Raw genomic sequence first — 20,180 nt, forward strand, 5'->3', positions numbered from 1 at the left:
TTCATTTGAAATGTCAGTATTCAGTTCACATATCTCTATACTCTTAAGAATCATCAGCATTTAATTTATGAGTGTTTTTAGTTGGAAAGAGACTGCTGCTTAAAATTCAATTCAATCCCCTTGATCTGAGTTGAGAAATACTTATATTGTGCACTTTTCCCAAAGCCCTCCATTATGCCCAATTTCCCATAATTAATCTAATCTTTAAAACCAAAGTAGACTGTAGCTTCCACCACTTTTCCACCCTTACCCAGAGACAATAACACAGAATAAAACAGAGCCCAGGGACAAATAATGCATTTGCCCCATGGATGCTATTCCTGTACCCACAGAGAGCATCTAGTGTTATTTGTGACTTTATGGAGCTTTTAGAGCTGGGAACAGTGTGGTTTCAGAAATAAATCCTGTAGCAGGACAAGGAGCAGCCAATAGCCCACTGTTGGTAGGAAGAACACAAGAGCAGAGCCGCTTCCCTTCCAGGAGTGTGTGTCTTGGGTATGCTGCAGAAAGACCAAACACCAAGCTTTGCAAAGGAGGCATGGGAGCAAACAAGGACTTCCCTTTCTCGTTGGCAAAGGGGACCATTGGCAGGAGCAACAAAACCCTTGTAGATGGCCTGGATGTGTGAATCATGACACTTAGTGCTAAGTGGTGGTATGACAACTTAGTACTAAGCCGGTTCAGGCTCTCCAAGGTACATAGGAGGAAGCAAATGTGGTGAGCAAATATGCCAATATTTAGTATAACACGCAGCAAAGTCATTGACACTAGCTGTAGGAAACCCAGAGTTGACCATACAGTGTTTTGTTCATATGTTTCCAAGTCTGGTTGGCACGGCGGCTCAATAGGCTAATCCTCCGCCTGCGGCGCTGGCACACCAGGTTCTAGTCCCAGTCGGGGCGCTGGATTCTGTCCCGGTTGCCCCTCTTCCAGGCCAGCTCTCTGCTGTGGCCGGGGAGTGCAGTGGAGGATGGCCCAAGTCCTTGAGCCCTGCACCCCATGGGAGACCAGAAGAGGCACGTGGCTGCTGCCTTCAGATCAGCGCGGTGCGCTGGCCACAGTGGCCATTGCAGGGTGAATCAACAGCAAAGGAAGACCTTTCTCTCTGTCTCTCACTGTCTACTCTGCCTGTCAAAAAATAAATAAATAAATAAAAAGAAATAAAAAAAGAAATAAGCATATGTTTCCAAGTACAACTTTCCTAACCCAGCACCAGGGAATGGTTTCTATCCAGGAAGAATCTACTCATTTTCTCAAGAACCTACTTCTGCTTTTCTTTATGTTTAGCCCTGAGATCCCTGTTTAAAGGAAGTAGCAAGATTTAGCCAGGTGTCCTTATAATAATTACCAGCAGTTTTAATTCTACTGATACCAAGTCTGTTTTCCAATGGGGAGAGCCATAGAGCCATAGCCTTTGACATCCATGAGAAAGGGAACTGGTTTTAACTGCCCTGTTTTTGAATTTCAGGGATAGTCGCTGTTCTCTTCTGCGGAGTCACACAGGCTCATTATACCTATAACAATCTGTCGTCGGATTCCAAGATGAGGACTAAACAGGTAAAAGCTCTCTTTTCTCGGTGTTATGGCTATGTAGTGATTCTGGCAGTGTACTTGGAAAGAATCTCTTTCATAAAGGGAGAAAGTAAGCTTAAGGCTTCATTATGGGTTGGATATTTATAGATTTTTTTTCCCTCCAGGATAACCATTAAAAATTCTCTTGGTAAGCAAAAATATAGTTATAACAGTCCCTCCTGAGAGATGTGGACCGTGGACTGTCAGTCTTGAAGATGAAAGGCCTACTGTCAGTAACAATTCACCGTCACTTACATCTAAAAGCATTATAAAGCATGTAAGATGGGGTAGTTATAGAGAGAGGAGGAAATGAGGAGGAGTCAGGAAGTGATGTTTGGTCTTTAATTGGGTACTTTTGCTTCCAAGCAAACTCAACTGCCAGTTGTTACCCAAGCAGAAAGCTTCCCCCTTATACCAAGAACACATTTGCTTGGATATTTTCCCATGAACACACACACACACACACACATACACATATATATATATATATTCCTCCCATAAACACTTGCTCTGCAGCAACTCAGGGCCAAGCACTGTGCAAGGTACCAAGAATACAAAGACAGGTTGCATATGACCCAACCTTTGAGAGTTCATTGATGAGAAGATAGATGTGTAGTTGTGTAATGAACCACAGTCACAGTGTGTTAGTACTGTAGTGCAAATATCTGAGCAGAGTATGTGGGAGCATTTAGTGGAGCGGTGTTTCAGATTTTGGATTGGGGAGGTCAAGAGAATGTTTCCAGAGATGATGTCCAATCTGGAGGATGAACTGCAAGTGGAAGTTAACTAGGTGAAGATTTGGGTCTAGTGGGCGATGGAAGACGGCAGAAAATGCATTTGGAGGTCAAGGGATCAACACTGACCAAGTCTCTTCAGTGGTTGACTGAAGCTCTGTAAATAGTTCAGTGTGGCTAGTGGAGGGGGTAAGCACATGGGCTACAGTGAGGGAAGAAAGCGCAGGACCATGCATAACAGCCGTGGACCAACTTAGGAAGGACGTATGTACCTGGTGGAGAAATTTAGACTTTATCCTAAAGGTAATGAAGAAATGTATTGTCTCCCAGTTCTGGAAGCCAGAAGTCTAAGATCAGCTTATTGGCAGGATCAATTCCTTCTAAGGGCTGCGAGGGATAATCTGTTCTATTTTACTCTCAGATTTCTGCCAATTTGTGGTGTTCTTTGGATTGCACACATATCATCCTGATCTCTGCTTTCATGTTCCCACATGCTCACTTCTTGTGTGGCCATCTCCAAATGCTCCCCTTTTTAATAAGACACCAGCCATGTTAGGTTAGGGGCCCACCCCACTCCACTATGATTTCATCTTAACTAATTACATTAGGAATAACTCCATTTCCCAAAAAAAGTCACATTCTGAGGTACTAAGGGTTAGGACTTCAAAATATAAATTGGAGAGATGGGGTGGAGGACACAATTTGGCTCATTACAAGAAATTATTGAGGGGTCTTAGAAGTGCTGTTTTAGAAATATCACTCCAGTAGCCATGGAATCATGGAGAGAATGGCATTTGTATCAGTTAGCTTTTGCTGTATAATAAAGAATCACACAATTACAATGGAACCCAACAGTACGTACTTACATATCATATACCTGCAAGGTCAAGCACTTTTGAGCTGAGTATAACTGATCTCATTCAAGTGTCTGTGTGTTTACTGTGGGCTTTATTCTAGGGTAGGCTTGGCTGGGGCGCCTTTACCAATACCATGTGTCTGTCCTTATTCCCCTAACAGAAGAACAAGCCTTTGCTTGTATCACATATCGTAAATATCTAAATCTATGACTCAGTCCCAAAGCTTAGAGGCTAGTTAAGCCCGTGACCCACTATGGGAGAGCACTGCAAAGTCATAGGGCAAGGAAGCGTGGATATAGGGAATGATGAATTGTACTGGATGCTGAAAGTTATCCCAAAATGTGAATGCAGGTAGAGAGGCTCCTATAATATGTCCAACAGTGCTGAGAACATGTGATGTGATATTCGGGCAGTGGGGTAGAGAAAGCGAAAGTGACACCAGAGCAAAACCTGGACACAGCCAAAAATTCTTAGCTAGGAGCTCTTGAAGGCTGGCTTTAAAGCTTTCTAAAGTAGCTATTGCTTTCATCCCTCTCTTTGTCATGCGCCAAGTTCAGCTGGCTCTGACCCTACCTCCATCTGCCCAGACACTCTGCACAATCACCCTTCCCCTCTGCCCATCACGTCAGATGGCTTCAGAGAATCACAAAAAGCAACTACAGAAACTTTAAACCCCATTGAATAAAACAAAAACAAACCCTAAAAACTGATGCCGCAAGGCTGACGCTGTGGCATAGCAGGTAATGCCGCCACCTACAGTGCCAGCATCCCATATGGGCACCAGTTCAAGTCCCAGCTGTTCCACTTCTGATCCAGCTCTCTGCTATGACCTGGGAAAGCAGTAGAAGATGGCCCAAGTCCTTGGGCCCCTGCACCCACCTGGGAGACCCAGAAGAAGCTCCTGGCTCCTGGCTTCAGATCAGTGCAGCATCAGCTGTTGCAGCCATTTGGGGAGTGAACCAGTGGATGGAAGACCTCTCTCTTTCTCTTTCTCTCTCTCTTTCTCTTTCTCTCTCTCTTTCTCTCTCTGTCTGTCTCTCTTCTCTCTCTGTGTAACGCTAAATTTCAAGTAAATAGATAAATATTTTAAAAAAAAACTGATGCCAATACCCAGAAATCTCTAATATAGAATCTTCTAGGATCCTTTTAATTACAGAGACAACTAGTATTCTCCAGGGCTTACAGGGAACTGTCTTGGGCTGCTTTTTCCTGGCCTCTTTTGGTTTTCTGAGCATTTGTATTCTGGGAAGCTGAACCCTGTTTAGGGACTTGGACTTTTAAGTCATGCTCTCTAGACTGCTCTGCAGAACTTCAAAGACAACTCATCTCATGGTGAGACAGCAGCCAGCACCTAGGGGAGACAAACCAAAATCAGTGCCCCACAGCCTTCTGTTCTCCCTCTGAATGGCTTGACAAGAACTCTCTGATGGGCTGCCAGGATCCATCGGATAGCACTATCCTTTAAGGGAGCATATTTTTACATGTTCCTTCTTCAATGCCTACCCCATTCCCTGTTTGCCCTACAGGCTTCTTTCCTGGGCACCTGGAACGTGGTAACTCGGAGAATAATGAAGGATAACTCTTTCCTCATTGCTGTTCTGACTCAGATCTGTATGTTTCTTATTTCTTTGTCCTCTCATATGCATATATAGCAGTATACATATTTATACATACATGCATATCTGTACATATATCTACATATATAGTGCATTCTCCATAATATAGAAGCTAAGGTCAGCACTTTGAAATAAATAGAGAAGAGACCCTTGGTCACATCTACACCAGTGTGGCAAGCAGAGTTCAAACGGCACATGGGAAACCAACTACAAATTGTAGAGAAATGCTGAGGCATAGAACATAGAGACTGCTACTATGCACTTTCTCAAACTAGGAAAGGCTTGGAAAACATCCCATGGCTGCCAGACACAGTATCTACCTGTGCATCTTCCTACATTGGGTTCATGCTGTCTACAGGAGAATCTGCAATTATACAATCTCTTTGCCTCTCTTCCCATGACGAGCTATGAAGTCAATTAGTGAAGTCTAGGGAAAATCTTTGTAAGTGAACTTTGTGTTGTAAAATACAAGTGATATAATTTACAGAGGGATTTTATTCATCAAATGTGTCTCACACCAGCTAATCAACTATGTCTATCTGGATCTAAAACCTATTGATAATTATATATCCTTTATAGCTTCAAGAATTATAGAGTGCCTCCTTAAAAGTGCATTTTTACTTGAAAATACATTTTGCAAATTATCAGGACCCTCTAGATGTAGATGAATTAATTTTTGCTCCAACATATTAAAAAAAAACTATGTGTGAGGTAAAAAAGCAGCATAATAGAGATGCTGTGATACTATTACCCACAACAAAGATTTAAATCTGAAACAGCAAAGCATTCTGCCAAACAGCAGATGAACACATGTGGCAGTCCGTTTCCCCAGTGTGCAGTGGTTCATTGCTTTCGGATGTGCACTTCTAGTCCTAGAGATGGACAGACCTGCAAGCCCTGCCCTCCTGCCCAGACTTACTTTAAGCATTGCAGGGATACTCAGGAAGGACATGGGCACCCAGTGTTCGCACCCAAGACATCCAGAGCACAATACACAGACCCTATGAGCCCACTCACACAAGTCCCAGCCTACCTTCCACCCCCTTCTTCCCTCATCTCCTCACCCTTAGGCAGGCTTGAGTGCAGCCCATCAGAACCAAATTCCAGGCGTTTCCATTAGCTGTCTACTTTGCCTGAAGCTGACTTGTGAAACCGTGTGCTTCCATACCTTCCCTTCTAACTAGAATTTCTCTTTCCCTTCCCATAGTTCCCACTTAAAAATTATTTCTAACCGATACCTATGGGCATATTATATAAATGCAAATAGCCTACCTTTATTGTGCATTAACATGCACTAAGTACTTATCTCATTTACTTTCTATGTACTTAAAAGATAGCTCTTATTATCACTAATTACTTTCATTCATTGAACTAATATTTTTTGAGAGCCTAGTCTGTGACAGCCACTGTTCAAAGTGCTGGGGATGTAACAGTGAGTAAAAATATCCTCAGTAGAAGACCTTTATGATAATCAAAATAAATTAGCAAAATATATGGTGTGCTTGTGATAAGCCATTAAGCCAATAATAAGGCAAGGAAGGAAGCTAGAAGTGTACATAAGGCAGCCTTGCAATTTAAGCTCAGGTGGCCATGGAAGGTCCCAGTGAGAGGATGATGTCTAAGGAAATAGAACAGGGAATCATGTAGACATCTGGGGCAGAGCTTCCAAGAAACTGGCAGTGACAAATGTAAAGGTCCCCCTAGCATGGGGACAGATGTGGCTGGGGCAGAATGAACTAGGGGAGAGAATGAGAGGCAAAAAACCAGAGCAGTGGCAATGTACAGGTCATGGAGAGCCTGAACAATGCTGGATGACCCCCAGGGACTTTTAAGGACATTCATGTATGTGCATGGTATGATTTAGTGTTGAAAGAATGGAAGTATCATTATTAACTAGGGGAAACTTCAAGAGTAACAGATTTGGGGAACTCAGGATCAACCTGCTAAATTTGGAAAGTGTTATGAGACAATCAAGTGCAACCGCTGAGGAGGCAGTTTGAGAATTCTAGAGTTCAGGAGCAAGGTCTAGCCTAGAAATATAATTCTGAGTCAGTAGCGTAGAGATAGCATAGAGAACTAGGGGCTTGATGGGACCTCAAAAGGAGTTCTGGGAGGTCTTCAAAGAAGGAGGTACCTTTCTCTGAAGGGAGGAGAGAACTTCCACTTTGACTATGACCTTGTTTAAATAAGATAAGAGTTGGTGAACTCAAAAGGCTTCCATAGCCTTGGAAACTCATGACTGGAGCATAGGGAGATTACTGATGCCATAAACAGGAGTGTCAATTTGTAAAGTCAACAACAGGAATTACTGTGCACTTACTCCTCACGTAGGAACTCTGTCCTTAATGTGCGGTACATTGTGATTTAATGCTATAACAAGTACTCAAACAGTATTTTTCACTTTGTGTTTCTATGTGGGTGCAAACTGTTGAAATCTTTTCTTAATGTATACTAAACTGATCTTCTGTATATAAAGAGAATTGAAAATGAATCTTTATGTGAATGGAAGGGGAGAGGGAGTGGGAAAGGGGAGGGTTGCAGGTGGGAGGGAAGTTATGGAGGGGCGGGGGAAGCCATTGTAATCCATAAGCCGTACTTTGGAAATTCATATTCATTAAATAAAAGTTAAAAAAAAAAAACCAGTAGATCATTAAAAAAAAAAAAAAGGAGTTCTGGGGTTCTGGAAATCCAGAAACTAAGCCGTGAGGTTCTAGTCCCAGTCGGGACGCCAGATTCTGTCCCAGTTGCTCCTCTTCCAGTCCAGCTCTCTGCTGTGGCCTGGGAGTGCAGTGGAGGATGACCCAAGTCCTTGGGCCCTGCACCCGCATGGGAGACCAGGAGAAGCACCTGGCTCCTGGCTTCAGATCAGCACGGTGCGCCGGCTGCAGTGTGCCAGCTGCAGCAGCCATTGGGGGGGTGAACCAACGGAAAAAGGAAGACCTTTCTCTCTGTCCCTTTCTCACTGTCCACTCTGCCTGTCAAAGAGAGGAAAGAAAGGAAAGAGAGGAAAGAAAGGAAAGAGGAGAGGAGAGGAGAGGAGAGGAGAGGAGAGGAGAGGAGAGGAGAGGAGAGGAGAGGAGAGGAGAGGAGAGGAGAGGAGAGGAGAGGAGAGGAGAGGAACCAGCAAGGGAGACAGAGTAAGGAAAAGAAACTCCAGAAAACAAGGGGTCTCAGAAGTCAGAGGAAGAGTGTGTCTCAAGAAGGTACATGGTGAATTATGCCCAGTGCTGCTGACATTTCAAGCAGGAAGAGCGTGAATATCATCAATGACACTGATAAGAATGTTGGTGGCGAGGTGGGATAAAGGCCTGACTGTAGTGGGTTCAAGGGAACAGGAGAAAAGGAACTGGAAGCATCATGGATTGACAAATCTTTCAAAGGTGTTTTTCTTTGAAGAGGAGCAGGGAAATGGAGTGATAACTGGAGGGAGAAGTGGGGCCAAAGGGAAGACTTTATCCAAGGTGAGAGAAGTAACAGTACTTTCGTATGATGATGGGGGTGATACAGTATAGACAGGATGACATGTTAGAGGATATGCCAAAGTTTACAAGTGGCATATTTCAAATTCACATTTTTTTAATTTTGTGGTTCAAAGGATTTTTTTTCTCTTTTTAAATATTCTTTCATTAGTAGACAGGATAGTAGCAATTGTGGGGATTAACATGACTTTACTCATCAAACCTTGATTGCATAAATGGAAGGGCAAATGTTTGGCTCTCTTTGTTATACTTTTACCTAATTCAAATAATCAGTCATTTCCCTTATGTTTGATTCCATCATCTTTGAAAAACCTACAATTTTCAGTGCATTTTAAGTTTTCCCTAAAATACACACCACACACAGGTTGGCCTGGACAAAGATGTTTTCATGCATTTGCTTTTGAAAAGCCAGCTCCTTTGTCTAGTGTTTATGGGTGAACAAAGACATCTTCATTATAGCACATTCTTTCCAGATGCTTATTTTATTTCCATTCTTTTCTCCAGATGATATTTTTAGTGTTTATCACCATTGAATGGAAAAACAGCAAAGCAAATCCAAATTTAAATTTCCAATAAAAAAATAGACAGTGGGAGCCAAACTCGATGTTCTGTGCATGACTTTGTAAGAAAATTCAAGAAAAGGATTTGGGAGAGGCAAGATTACATTGCAGGAAAAGAAAAAAAAACAACAACAACACTTGACTGAGATGCTAGAAACCTGGGGTTTCCTCCATCTCTGCTATTGGAGCTCTGGGTAATCACATGTGAACTGCAGCTTTCTCATCTATAAAAGGAATGATGGAACTAAGTGACTAGTTTTGTTTCATAATTTTTCTTTGTTTAAAAGGCAAAGAGACAGGGACAAAGAGGGAGAGAGATCTCCCATCTCCTGAATCACTCCCCAAATGCCCAGAACATCCAAGGAATGGTGGAGAGGAAGCCAGGAACTGGGAGTTCCATCTGGGTCTCCCACATGGGTTGCAGGGACCCAAATACTTCAGTTATGGACTGCTACTTCCCTGCATGCACATTTGCAGGAAGCCAGAATCAGGATTGGAGCCAGGACTCAATCCCAGACACTGGATTAATCACTGCACCAAACACCTTCCCCTAAATGAATAGTTTTTAAGGATCACATTCTACACCTAATATTCTGGACCTTGACATAGAGTATAAGATATGTGTCTCTGTCCTTCCAGGTTTGGACAAGGATCACTTGTTTAGAGATTGCAATGCATGGAGATGAGAAGAGAAATCAATGTTGGCCATTGATCTTGAGATACAATCTTTTGATAAACCATTTTAATAGGTTGTCAAATCAACTCCAAGGATGAGGTGATCAAAAACCAAAAGGTCCCTGGTTCCTACTGGGATGAAAATGTTCACACTAAGGGCTGCACGTTTCTTCTTGGAAAAACTTTCAGCTCCCAAGTGACTGACTGCAATGGCTTTTTCTAATACCACCTGAGTACTGAGGGTAGAGAATACAAACCTGCTGTCTCTGCTACTCAACCTCCCAGGGAGCAACCGAAGGCTTCCCAGCTTCTCAGTTCAAGCAGGAGCTGAGTGTGTACCAAGCACTACAGTGGCTGCATGGCAGGCCCCATGCCAGGGGTCAGGGGAACAAAGGCAGATGAGATGTGGCTCCTGCCCTAAGGAGGTCCTGTTGTAGCAGGGGACAAACACAGGCACACACATGTGTCCCCACATGCCTCATGTGGTAATTGTTGACATGGAAGGATGCACACAACAGGTTATCATGCAGATTTCATGGGGTGAGGGTAAAAGCAAAGAGAAAAGAGTATGCAAAAGCACAGTGCTGGCAAAGAGCATAGTGAGTCCCAGGAACAGGGCTAAAACACCATGACTGGAACCCCAGGCTGCTTCAGGGAAGTGGGAGGAATGTGTCAGGCCTCTGGTATAGGTTAGGGAGAGAGCTGAGAATTTTTTTTAAAGATTTATTTTTTATTTATTTGAAAGACAGAGTTACAGAGAGAGGTAGAGACAGAAAGAGAGGTCTTCCATCCGATGGTTCACTCCCCAGATGACTGCAACGGCCAGAGCTGCGCTGACCTGAAGCCAGGAGCCAGGAGCTTCTTCTGGGTCTCCCACATGGGTGCAGGGGCCCAAGGACTTGGGCATCTTCTACTGCTTTCCCAGGCCATAGCGAGAGCTGGATCAGAAGAGGAGCAGCTGGGACCAGAACCAGCTCCCATACGGGATGCTAGCGCTTCAGGCCAGAGCGTTAATCCGCTGTGCCACAGAGAGCTGAGAATTAAAGCAGAGTTGAGTTCAAGTGGGCCTCTTAGCGTCTCAGTGTGGAGAACTCCATCCTACAAGGCTGGTACTTCCTTAAGGTTTTTGGGCATGGGGATGACAATGATAATCAGATTTATGCCTTACAAAAACAGCCTTTATAGCTAGTGAGGAAAGGCTGAATTAACAGTGATGTTTTCTGTATTAGTGGTTTCAAGGGTTAGTTAACAGCACATTTGATAATTGCCTTCCATGACATCAATCTTTTTTTTAGAGATTTATTTATTTATATGAAATAGTTCCACAGGGAGAGAAGGAGAGGCAGAGAGAGACACACAGAGAGAGAGAGAGAGAGAGAGAGAGAGAGAGAAAGAGAGGTCTCTTATCCACTGGTTCACTCCCCAGTTGACTGCAACAGCTGGAGCTATGCCAATCCGAAACCAAAAGCCAGGAGCCTCTTCTGGCTCTCCCATATGGGTGCAGGGGCCCAAGGACTTGGGCCATCTTCTACTGCTTTCCCCGGCCATAGCAGAGAGCTAGATTGGAAGTAGAGCAGCCAGGTCTCGAACCAGCACCCATATGGAAGATTGGCACAGCAGGCGGCGGCTTTACCCGCTACCCCACAGTGCCAGCCCCAATGACATCAATCTTAACCCTCACTGCACTTCTTTTTAATATATTCCTTACATACATATTGTCTAAATTTATCTTAACCTTCTGTGACTTCAAATATACGTATATGTTTAAGATTTCTGTATGTATCTATGTGAAAGGTAGAGTGACAGAGAGAGGGAGGAGAGGCAGACAGAGAATATTCCATTTGCTTTTTCACCTCTCAAAATAGCTGTAACAGCTGGGATGGTCCAGGACAAAGTCGGGAGCCCAGAACTCCATTCATTTCTCTCACGTGGGTGACAGGTATCCAAGTATTTGGTCCATCTTTCATTGCTTTCTCATGCATATTAGGGAGCTGGATTGGAAGTAGAATAGCCAGGTTTCTTTCTTTCTTAATTTTTTAAGATATATTTATTTATTTGAGATGCAGAGTTATAGGCAAAGAGAGGGAGAGACAAAGAGGGAGGTCTTCTACCCACTGGATCACTCCCTAATTGGCCTTGATGACCAGGGCTGGGCAGAACCGAAACCAGGAGCCAGGAGCTTCTTTCTGGTCTCCTACATCTGTCCATTGCTTTCCCAGGTCATTAGCAGGGAGGAGGATCACAAGTGGAGCATCTAGGACTTGAACCAGTGCCTACATGGGATGCCAGTGCCGCAGGCAGAGGCTTAACCAACTATGCCACAGTGCCAGCCCCAGAATGCCCAGGTTTCTAACCAACACTCTGACATGGGATGCTGTCATTTCAAGCAGTGGCTTAACCGACTTTGCCACAATGCCCATCCATCTAAATATATTTTTGCCCTATCTAACTTCTTAGAATATTGTGGTCTATATGAAAAGTTTATGGAAATTTATCATTTAGTTTTGCCTTGAACTTAGTAGCTCAATAAATTCTTACTGAATTAATAAGTTATGAAAGAATGAGTCATGACCATTAAAAAATTTCAAGATAAAAAACAAAAATGAAAAACAATAAATGTTAATTAATGATTTTATTTAATTCCTTAATGATGCATTAATTTAAATTTAATGAGTAGATGCATAAGGCAATATCTAAGGAATGCTGAGATATTGAAAGAAAGATCAAGTACAGTTCTATTACTTTGCAAGTTTCCTGCAGTGTATCTCTGCCTTATTGATTTGCATTACAGTGGTTTTTGATTATGGTTTTGTGCATTTTCCCCCATCACTTTTGACAAAAGCAGGCACGTTCCAGCCCAGTTACCTGTTCCAAGGCACATAGAGAGAGAGTGTCCTAGCAACAATGCCCCTGCCTCCCTGGATTCGGAGAAGATCAAAGATATCTTCATAAAGCCTAGAATTGCCTTTATTTTCTGCTCTAATTACATTTCCTTTGTCAAATTCTCTACCACTTTTCTTCTTCCCTTCATTCAAAGTACCTTTAAAAATATCATCTTAGAAGGGTTGAATTTATAAATGATGGCAAAGTGTTTAAATTTCTCCTTAGCTAAGCTGGTGATTCTTTTCAATGAAACCCATTATATTATATAAAGGACATTTAGTAGTTCAGCTAATAAGTGTTCCCTTTTAAATGCTAATGAGAGTGGAGCTCCCACATCAGGGCAAGAACACACTGTACTTTCTGTGCCCAAAAAGAATTATTGTCTGTGAACCCCTCATTGGGAAGCCTCTCTTCCACCACCAAGTTGCATTATAGTATGAGCCATAGACAACTGCTTGGCACCCACAGGAGCCAGTACCTTCAATGCTCTGGGCACTGGGGCCAGGGAGAAATAAAGATTAGTAGGAAAGGATACATGCTTCTCCTTGAAAATTGTTGATGTAAATTTTTTTCTCTGATAATCTATCTTACTCTCTTAACGACACGTCTACATATCATAGCATATGCCAGCACTTAGGAATTTAACCTCAGAACTTCCAAGCCAGGTGACATCGTAAAGATAAACTTGTAAGCCTAGCATTTTATTGGAGGAGACAAGTTCAAGGAAGTATGATGATTTAGAGAGGAGGAACCAATTCTATAGCCCAGGGGCCAACCTGGACAGATAGCAGTGAGTAAGAGATATGCACCATGATCCAAAACCCATCTCTATAAACATTTGGTGTGTTTGTTACCTAGTGCTATACAACAAATTAACCCCAAATTTAGCAGCTTAAAGAACCTTGTATTACTATTTCATATGGTTTGAGGGCCCAGAATCCAGAAGCATCAGCTTTGCTGGGTAAATCTGGCCCAGCAGCAATCAGAAGGTTGCTGCCAAGCTGTTGGGCCGGGCTTCAGGACTTGGCTGGGGGCGGAGAATTCACTCCAAGATTCCTCACTCATGCAGCCATTGGCAGAAAGCCTCGGTTCTTTAGCATGTGTTCTCCATAGGACTACTCAGGGTGTCCTCGTGATGTGGAAGCTAATTTTCCCACAAAGTGAGTGAACCCAGAGAGAGAGCCAGAAGCAAACAATGCCCTTTATGACCTAGACTCTATAGCTATCGCTGTCACTTCTGCCACGTTCTGCTAGAATCCATTCGCTAAGAACAGCCCACACTCAGTGAAAGCGTTACATTCTGCCTTTTTTTTTTTTTTTTTTTTTTTTTTTTGACAGGCAGAGTGGACAGTGAGAGAGAGAGACAGAGAGAAAGGTCTTCCTTTTGCCGTTGGTTCACCCTCCAATGGCCGCCGCTGCAGCCGGCGCACCGCGCTGATCCTGGCAGGAGCCAGGAGCCAGGTGCTTTTCCTGGTCTCCCATGGGGTGCAGGGCCCAAGCACCTGGGCCATCCTCCACTGCACTCCCTGGCCATAGCAGAGAGCTGGCCTGGAAGAGGGGCGACCGGGACAGAATCCGGCGCCCCAACCGGGACTAGAACCCGGTGTGCCGGCGCCGCAAGGTGGAGGATTAGCCTATTGAGCCACGGCGCCGGCACATTCTGCCTTTTGATGGGAGGACTATCGATGAGTTTGTAGACATTTGTTAAAAACTACTAGAAAGCCTGTGACATTCCAGAAGTAATTGTTTGATAATGGTTTCAATATATTATATGGTTGAATATTTAAGCTTTCTTCTTCAGTCAGTTTTGGCCATGTATACATTTCTAGTAAACCATCTGTTCTATCTACATTTTTTAATTTTAATATCAACAATTGTTGAATACTATATTGTGCTGAATACTACCCATATAGGTTTCACACAAATTATCCTGATCAACATTACCAAAAAATCTGCAAGGTAAGTATCATTATTAGTGAGATTTTTTTGACTTTTATTTAATGAATATATATTTCCAAAGTACAGCTTTTGGATTACAATGGATTTTCCCCCCCATAACTTCCCTCCCACCTGCAACCCTCCCCTCTCCCACTCCCTCTCCTCTTACATTCACATCAAGATTCATTTCCAATTATCTTTATATACAGAAGATCAATTTAGCATATATTAAGTAAAGATTTCAACAGTTTGCTCCCACACAGAAACACAAAGTGTAAAATACTGTTTGAGTACTAGTTATAGCATTAAATCACAATGTACGGCACATTAAGGACCGAGATCCTACATGAGGAGTAAGTGCACAGTGACTCCTGTTGTTGACTTAACAAATTGACACTCTTGTATATGGTGTCAGTAATCACCCTAGGCCCTTGTCATGAGTTGCCAAGGCTATGGAAGCCTTTTGAGTTCGCAGACTCTGATCTCATTTAGACAAGGTCGTAGTCAAAGTGGAAGTTCTCTCCTCCCTTCAGAGAAAGGTACCTCCTTCTTTGATGACCTGTTCTCTTTTTTTTATTTATTTAATGAGCATAAATTTCCAAAGTACAGCTTATGGATTACAATAGCTTCCTCCCCGCCGTAACTGCCCTCCCACCCACAACGCTCCCCTCTCCCATTCCCTCTTCCCCTTCCCTTCACATCAAGATTAATTTTCAATTATCTTTATATACAGAAGATCAATTTAGCATATATTAAGTAAAGATTTCCACGTTTTGCTCCCACACAGAAACACAAAGTGTAAAATACTATTTGAGTACTAGTTATAGCATTAATTAAACACCTAAGAGTAATTGTGTATTAATTACAGAGTTCAACCAATAGTTTTATGTAGAATATACAATGCAACTTTTGTATTGTTGTGGCTTCCCCCCCAACCTCCCTCCCTCCCGTGGCCTTCCCCTCTCCCACTCCCTCTCCCATCCCGCCCTTCATCACGTTTCATTTTCAATTACCTTCATATACTGAAGATCAACTTAGTATATACTAAGCAGGGATTTCAACAGGCTGCACTCACACAACCGAACCAGGTATAGGGTATTGTTCGACTAGTAGTGTTGTTTTTGAGTTTCATAGTTAAACACATTAAGGACAGAGATCCTGCATGGGGAGCATGAACCCAGTGACTCCCGTTGTTGATTTAACAATTGGCACTCTTATTTATGATGTCAGCAATCACCCGAGACTCTTGCTATGAGCTGTCTAGGCTATGGAAGCCCCTTGAGTTCACCAACTCTGAATTTGTTTAGTCAAGGCCATACACAGTGGAGGTTCCTTCCTCCCTTCAGAGAAAGGCGCCTCTCTCCTTGATGGCCTGATCCTTCTGCTGGGGTCTTGTTCACCAGGATCTTTCATTTAGATTGTTTTTTGCCACCGTGTCATGGCTTTCCATGCCTATGAGACTCTCATGGACCTTTTAGTCAGATCCAAATGTCCCAAGGGTTGATTCTGAGGCAGGAGTGCTGTTTTGGGCGTTTGCCATTCTATGAGTCTGTTGTGTGTCCTGCTTCCCCCGCAGGATCATTCTCTCCCTTTTGATTCTATCTTTCATTATTTGCTTACACTGGTCTTATTTGTGTAATCTCTTTGACACTTACCCTATCTTTTTGATCGGTTGTGTATTTATACTTATCACTTTTCCAAGTGTGCTGGCATTGGTACCTGCCTCCTTGGTAAGGTTGAGTTGAAATCCCCTGGCACATTTCTAGTTCCACCACTGGAGGTAGGTCTGAGTGAGTATGTGCCGTCCTATATATCTCCTCCCTCTCTTATTCCCACTCCTATGTTTCACAGAGATCAATTTTCTGTTAATTTTTAAACGCTTAAGAATGGTTGTGCATTGATTGCAGAGTTCAACCAGTGGTCTTGTGTAGAGCAAACCGAGCAACAACAACAACAACAACAAAAATACTAAAAGTAATAAAATAGTAAGTTGTTCCTCAACAGTCTAGACAAGGGCTGCTCATGTCATTGTCTCTCATAGTGTCCATTTCACTTCAATGGGTATCATTTTAGGTGCTCGTTTAGTTGCCATCGATCAGGGAGAACATGTAATATTTGTCCCTTTTGGACTGGCTTATTTCACTCAGCATGATGTTTTCCAGCTTCTTCCATTTTGTTGTAAATGCCCAGATTTCATTGTTTTTTACTGCTGTATAGTGTTCCATAGAGTACATATCCCATAGTTTCTTTATCCAATCATCCGTTGATGGACATTTAGGTTGATTCCATGTCTTAGCTATTGTGAATTGAGCTGCAACAAATATTGATGTGCAAATGGCTTTTTTCTCCCCTTTAATTCCATTTGGGTAAATTCCAAGGAGTGGGATGGCTGGGTCCTGTGGCAGTGCTATATTCAGGTTTCTGAGGATTCTCCATACTGTCTTCCATAGTGGCTTTACCAGTTTGCATTCCCACCAACAGTGAATTAGTGTCCCTTTTTCCCCACATCCTCGCCAGCATCTGTTGTTGGTTGATTTCTGTCTGTAAGCCAATCTAACCGGAGTGAGGTGGAATCTCATTGTGGTTTTGATCTGCATTTCCCTGATGGCTAGGGATCCTGAGCATTTTTTCATGTGCCTGTTGGCCATTTGGATTTCCTCTTTTGAAAAATGTCTGTTAAGGTCCTTGGCCCATTTTTTATTGGGTTGTTTGTTTTGATTCTGTGGTGTTTTTTGATCATTGTGTAGATTCTAGTTGTTAATCCTTTATCTGTTGTGTAGTTTGCGAATAACGTCTCCCATTCTGTTGGTTGCCTCTTCGCTTTCCTGACTGTTTCCTTTGCTGTTAAGAAACTCTTCAATTTGAGGTAATCCCATTTGTTTATTTTATCTTTGATTACCCATGCCTGTGGGGTCTTCTCCAGGAATTCTTCTCCTATTCCGATATCTTGAAGGGGTTCCCCTATGCTCTCAATTAGTTTCATGGTGTCGTGGCGCATCTCTAGTTCTTTGATCCATGTTGAGTGGATTTTTGTATAAGGTGTAAGGTAGGGGTCTTGCTTCATACTGTGACATATGGACATCCAGTTTTCCCAGCACCATTTGTTGAAGAGGTTGTCCTTGTTCCAGGGGTTGGTTTTAGGTCCTTTGTCGAATATGAGTTGGTTAGAGATGTTTGGATTGATCTCCGGTGTTTCTATTCTGTTCCATTGGTCTATCCATCTGTTTTTGTACCAGTACCAGGCTGTTTTGATTATAATTGCCCTGTAGTATGCCTTGAAGTCTGGAATTGTGATGCCTCCGGCCTTGTTTTTATTGTAAAGGATTGCTTTAGCTATTCTCAGTCTCCCGTTTCTCCATATGAATTTCAGCATCGTTTTTTCTAGGTCTTTGAAGAATGACTTTGGTATTTTGATTGGTATTGCATTGAACTTGTAAATTGCTTTTGGGAGAATGGGCATTTTGATGATATTGATTCTTCCAATCCATGAGCATGGCAGGTTTTTCCATTTTTTTGTGTCGTCTTCTATTTCTTTCTTTAGTGTTTTGTAATTTTCATCATAGAGGTCTTTGACCTCCTTGGTTAAATTTATTCCAAGGTACTTTATTGTTTTTGTGGCTATCGTGAATGGGATTGATCTTAGTAGTTCTTCCTCAGCCCTGGCATTGTCTGTGTATACAAAGGCTGTTGATTTCTGAGCGTTGACTTTGTATCCTGCTACTTTACCAAACTCTTCTGTGAGTTCCAGTAGTCTCTTATAGGAGTTTATTGGGTCCCCTATATATAGTATCATGTCATCTGCAAATAGGGATAGTTTAACTTCCTCCTTTCCCATTTGTATCCCTTTAATTTCTTTTTCTTGCCTGATGGCTCTGGCTAACACTTCTAGGACTATATTGAATAGCAATGGTGAGAGTGGGCATCCCTGTCTGGTGCCAGTTTTCAATGGAAATGCCTCCAACTTTTCCCCATTCAATATGATGCTGGCCTTTGGTTTATCATAGACTGCCTTAATTGTGTTGAGGAATGTTCCTTCTAAGCCCAATTTGCTTAGGGTTTTCATCATGAAAGGGTGTTGTATTTTGTCAAATGCTTTCTCTACATCTATTGAGATAACCATATGATTTTTGTTTCTCAATTTATTAATGTGATTAATTGATTGACTTTCGAATATTGAACCATCCCTGCATACCAGGGATAAATCCCACTTGGTCCGGGTGAATGATCTTTCTGATGTGTAGTTGGATTCGATTTGCCAGAATTTTGTTGAGTATTTTTGCATCTATGTTCATCAGGGAGATAGGTCTGTAGTTTTCTTTCTCTGTTGTGTCTTTTCCGGGCTTAGGAATTAAGGTGATATTGGCTTCGTAGAAAGAATTTGGAAGGATTCCCTCTCTTTCAATCGTTTGGAATAATTTGAGAAGAACTGGGGTTAGTAGTTCTCTAAATGTCTGGTAAAATTCGACAGTGAAGCCATCCGGTCCTGGGCTCTTCTTTTTTGGTAGTGCGTTTATTACTGATTCAATTTCTTCTATGGTTATGGGTCTGTTTAGATTTTCTATCTCTTCATGGCTCAGTTTAGGAAGGTTGTATTTGTCCAGGAACCTATCCATTTCTTCCAGGTTCCCCAATTTGTTAGCATACATCTCTTTGTAGTAGTTTCTGATGATTCTTTTTATTTCTGTTGTGTCTGTTGTTACATTTCCATTACTATCTTTGATTTTACAGATTTGGGTCTTCTCTCTCCTTTTTTTGGTTAGTTGGGCCAATGGTGTGTCGATATTGTTTATTTTTCAAAGAACCAGCTCCTGGTTTTGTTGATCTTTTGCATTGTTTTTTTTGGTTTCAATTCTGTTTATTTCTTCCCTGATCTTTAGTATTTCTTTCCTCCTTTTGGATTTGGGCTTGATTTGCTGCTGTTTTTCTAAATCCTTGAGGTACATGGAGAGTTCATTTGTTTGGTTCCTTTCCAGCTTCTTGATGTAGGCACTAATTGCTATAAACTTTCCTCTTAGCACTGCTTTTGCTGTGGATGACCTGTTCTTTCCACTGGGATCTCACTCACAGAGATTTTTTTTTTTTTTTTTTTTGCCAGAGTGTCTTGGCTTTCCATGCCTGAAATACTCTCATGGGCTCTTCAGCCAGATCCGAATTCCATAAGGGCTGATTCTGAGGCCAGAGTGCTGTTTAGGACATCTACCATTCTATGGGTCTGCTGTGTATCTCACTTCCCATGTTGGATTGTTCTCTCCCTTTTTTATTCTATCAGCTGGTATTTGCAGACACTATTCTTGTTTATGTGATCCCTTTGACTCTTAGACCTATCATTATGATCAATTGTGAACAGAAATTGATCACTTGGACTGGTGAGATGGCAATGGTACATGCCACCTTGATAGGATTGAATTGGAATCCCCTGGCATGTTTCTAACTCTACCATTTGGGGCAAGTCTGATTGAACATGTCCCAAATTGTACATCTCTTCCCTCTCTTATTCCCACTCTTATATTTAACAGGGATCACTTTTCAGTTAAGTTTCAACACTTAAGAGTATTTGTGTATTAATTACAGAGTTCAACCAATAGTATTAAGTAGAACAAAAAAAAAACACTAAAAGGGATAAAGTATTACGTTGTTCATCAACAATCAGTACAAGGGCTGATGAAGTCACTGTTTCTCATAGTGTCCATTTCACTTCAACAGGTTTCCTTTTTGGTGCTCAGTTAGTTGTCACCGATCAGGGAGAACAAATGATATTTGTCCCTCTGGGACTGGCTTATTTCACTCAGCATGATGTGTTCCAGATTCCTCCATTTTGTTGCAAATGACCAGATTTCATTGTTTTTTACTGCTGTATAGTATTCTA

General features: G+C 42.2%; 1 protein-coding gene across 1 annotated transcript in view; it reads left to right on the forward strand.

Annotated features, from left to right (window-relative positions):
• Nucleotides 1-20,180, forward strand: part of SLC9A9 (solute carrier family 9 member A9) — a 612,515-nt gene that overhangs the window by 307,628 nt on the left and 284,707 nt on the right. Inside the window, exon 9 of the mRNA XM_002716580.5 lies at nucleotides 1,469-1,557. Coding sequence (XP_002716626.2) covers nucleotides 1,469-1,557 — 89 coding nt within the window. The remainder of the gene's footprint in view (nucleotides 1-1,468; nucleotides 1,558-20,180) is intronic.

Source organism: Oryctolagus cuniculus, chromosome 4 (genome assembly GCF_964237555.1).
Source record: "Oryctolagus cuniculus chromosome 4, mOryCun1.1, whole genome shotgun sequence".
Lineage (NCBI taxonomy): Eukaryota > Metazoa > Chordata > Mammalia > Lagomorpha > Leporidae > Oryctolagus > Oryctolagus cuniculus.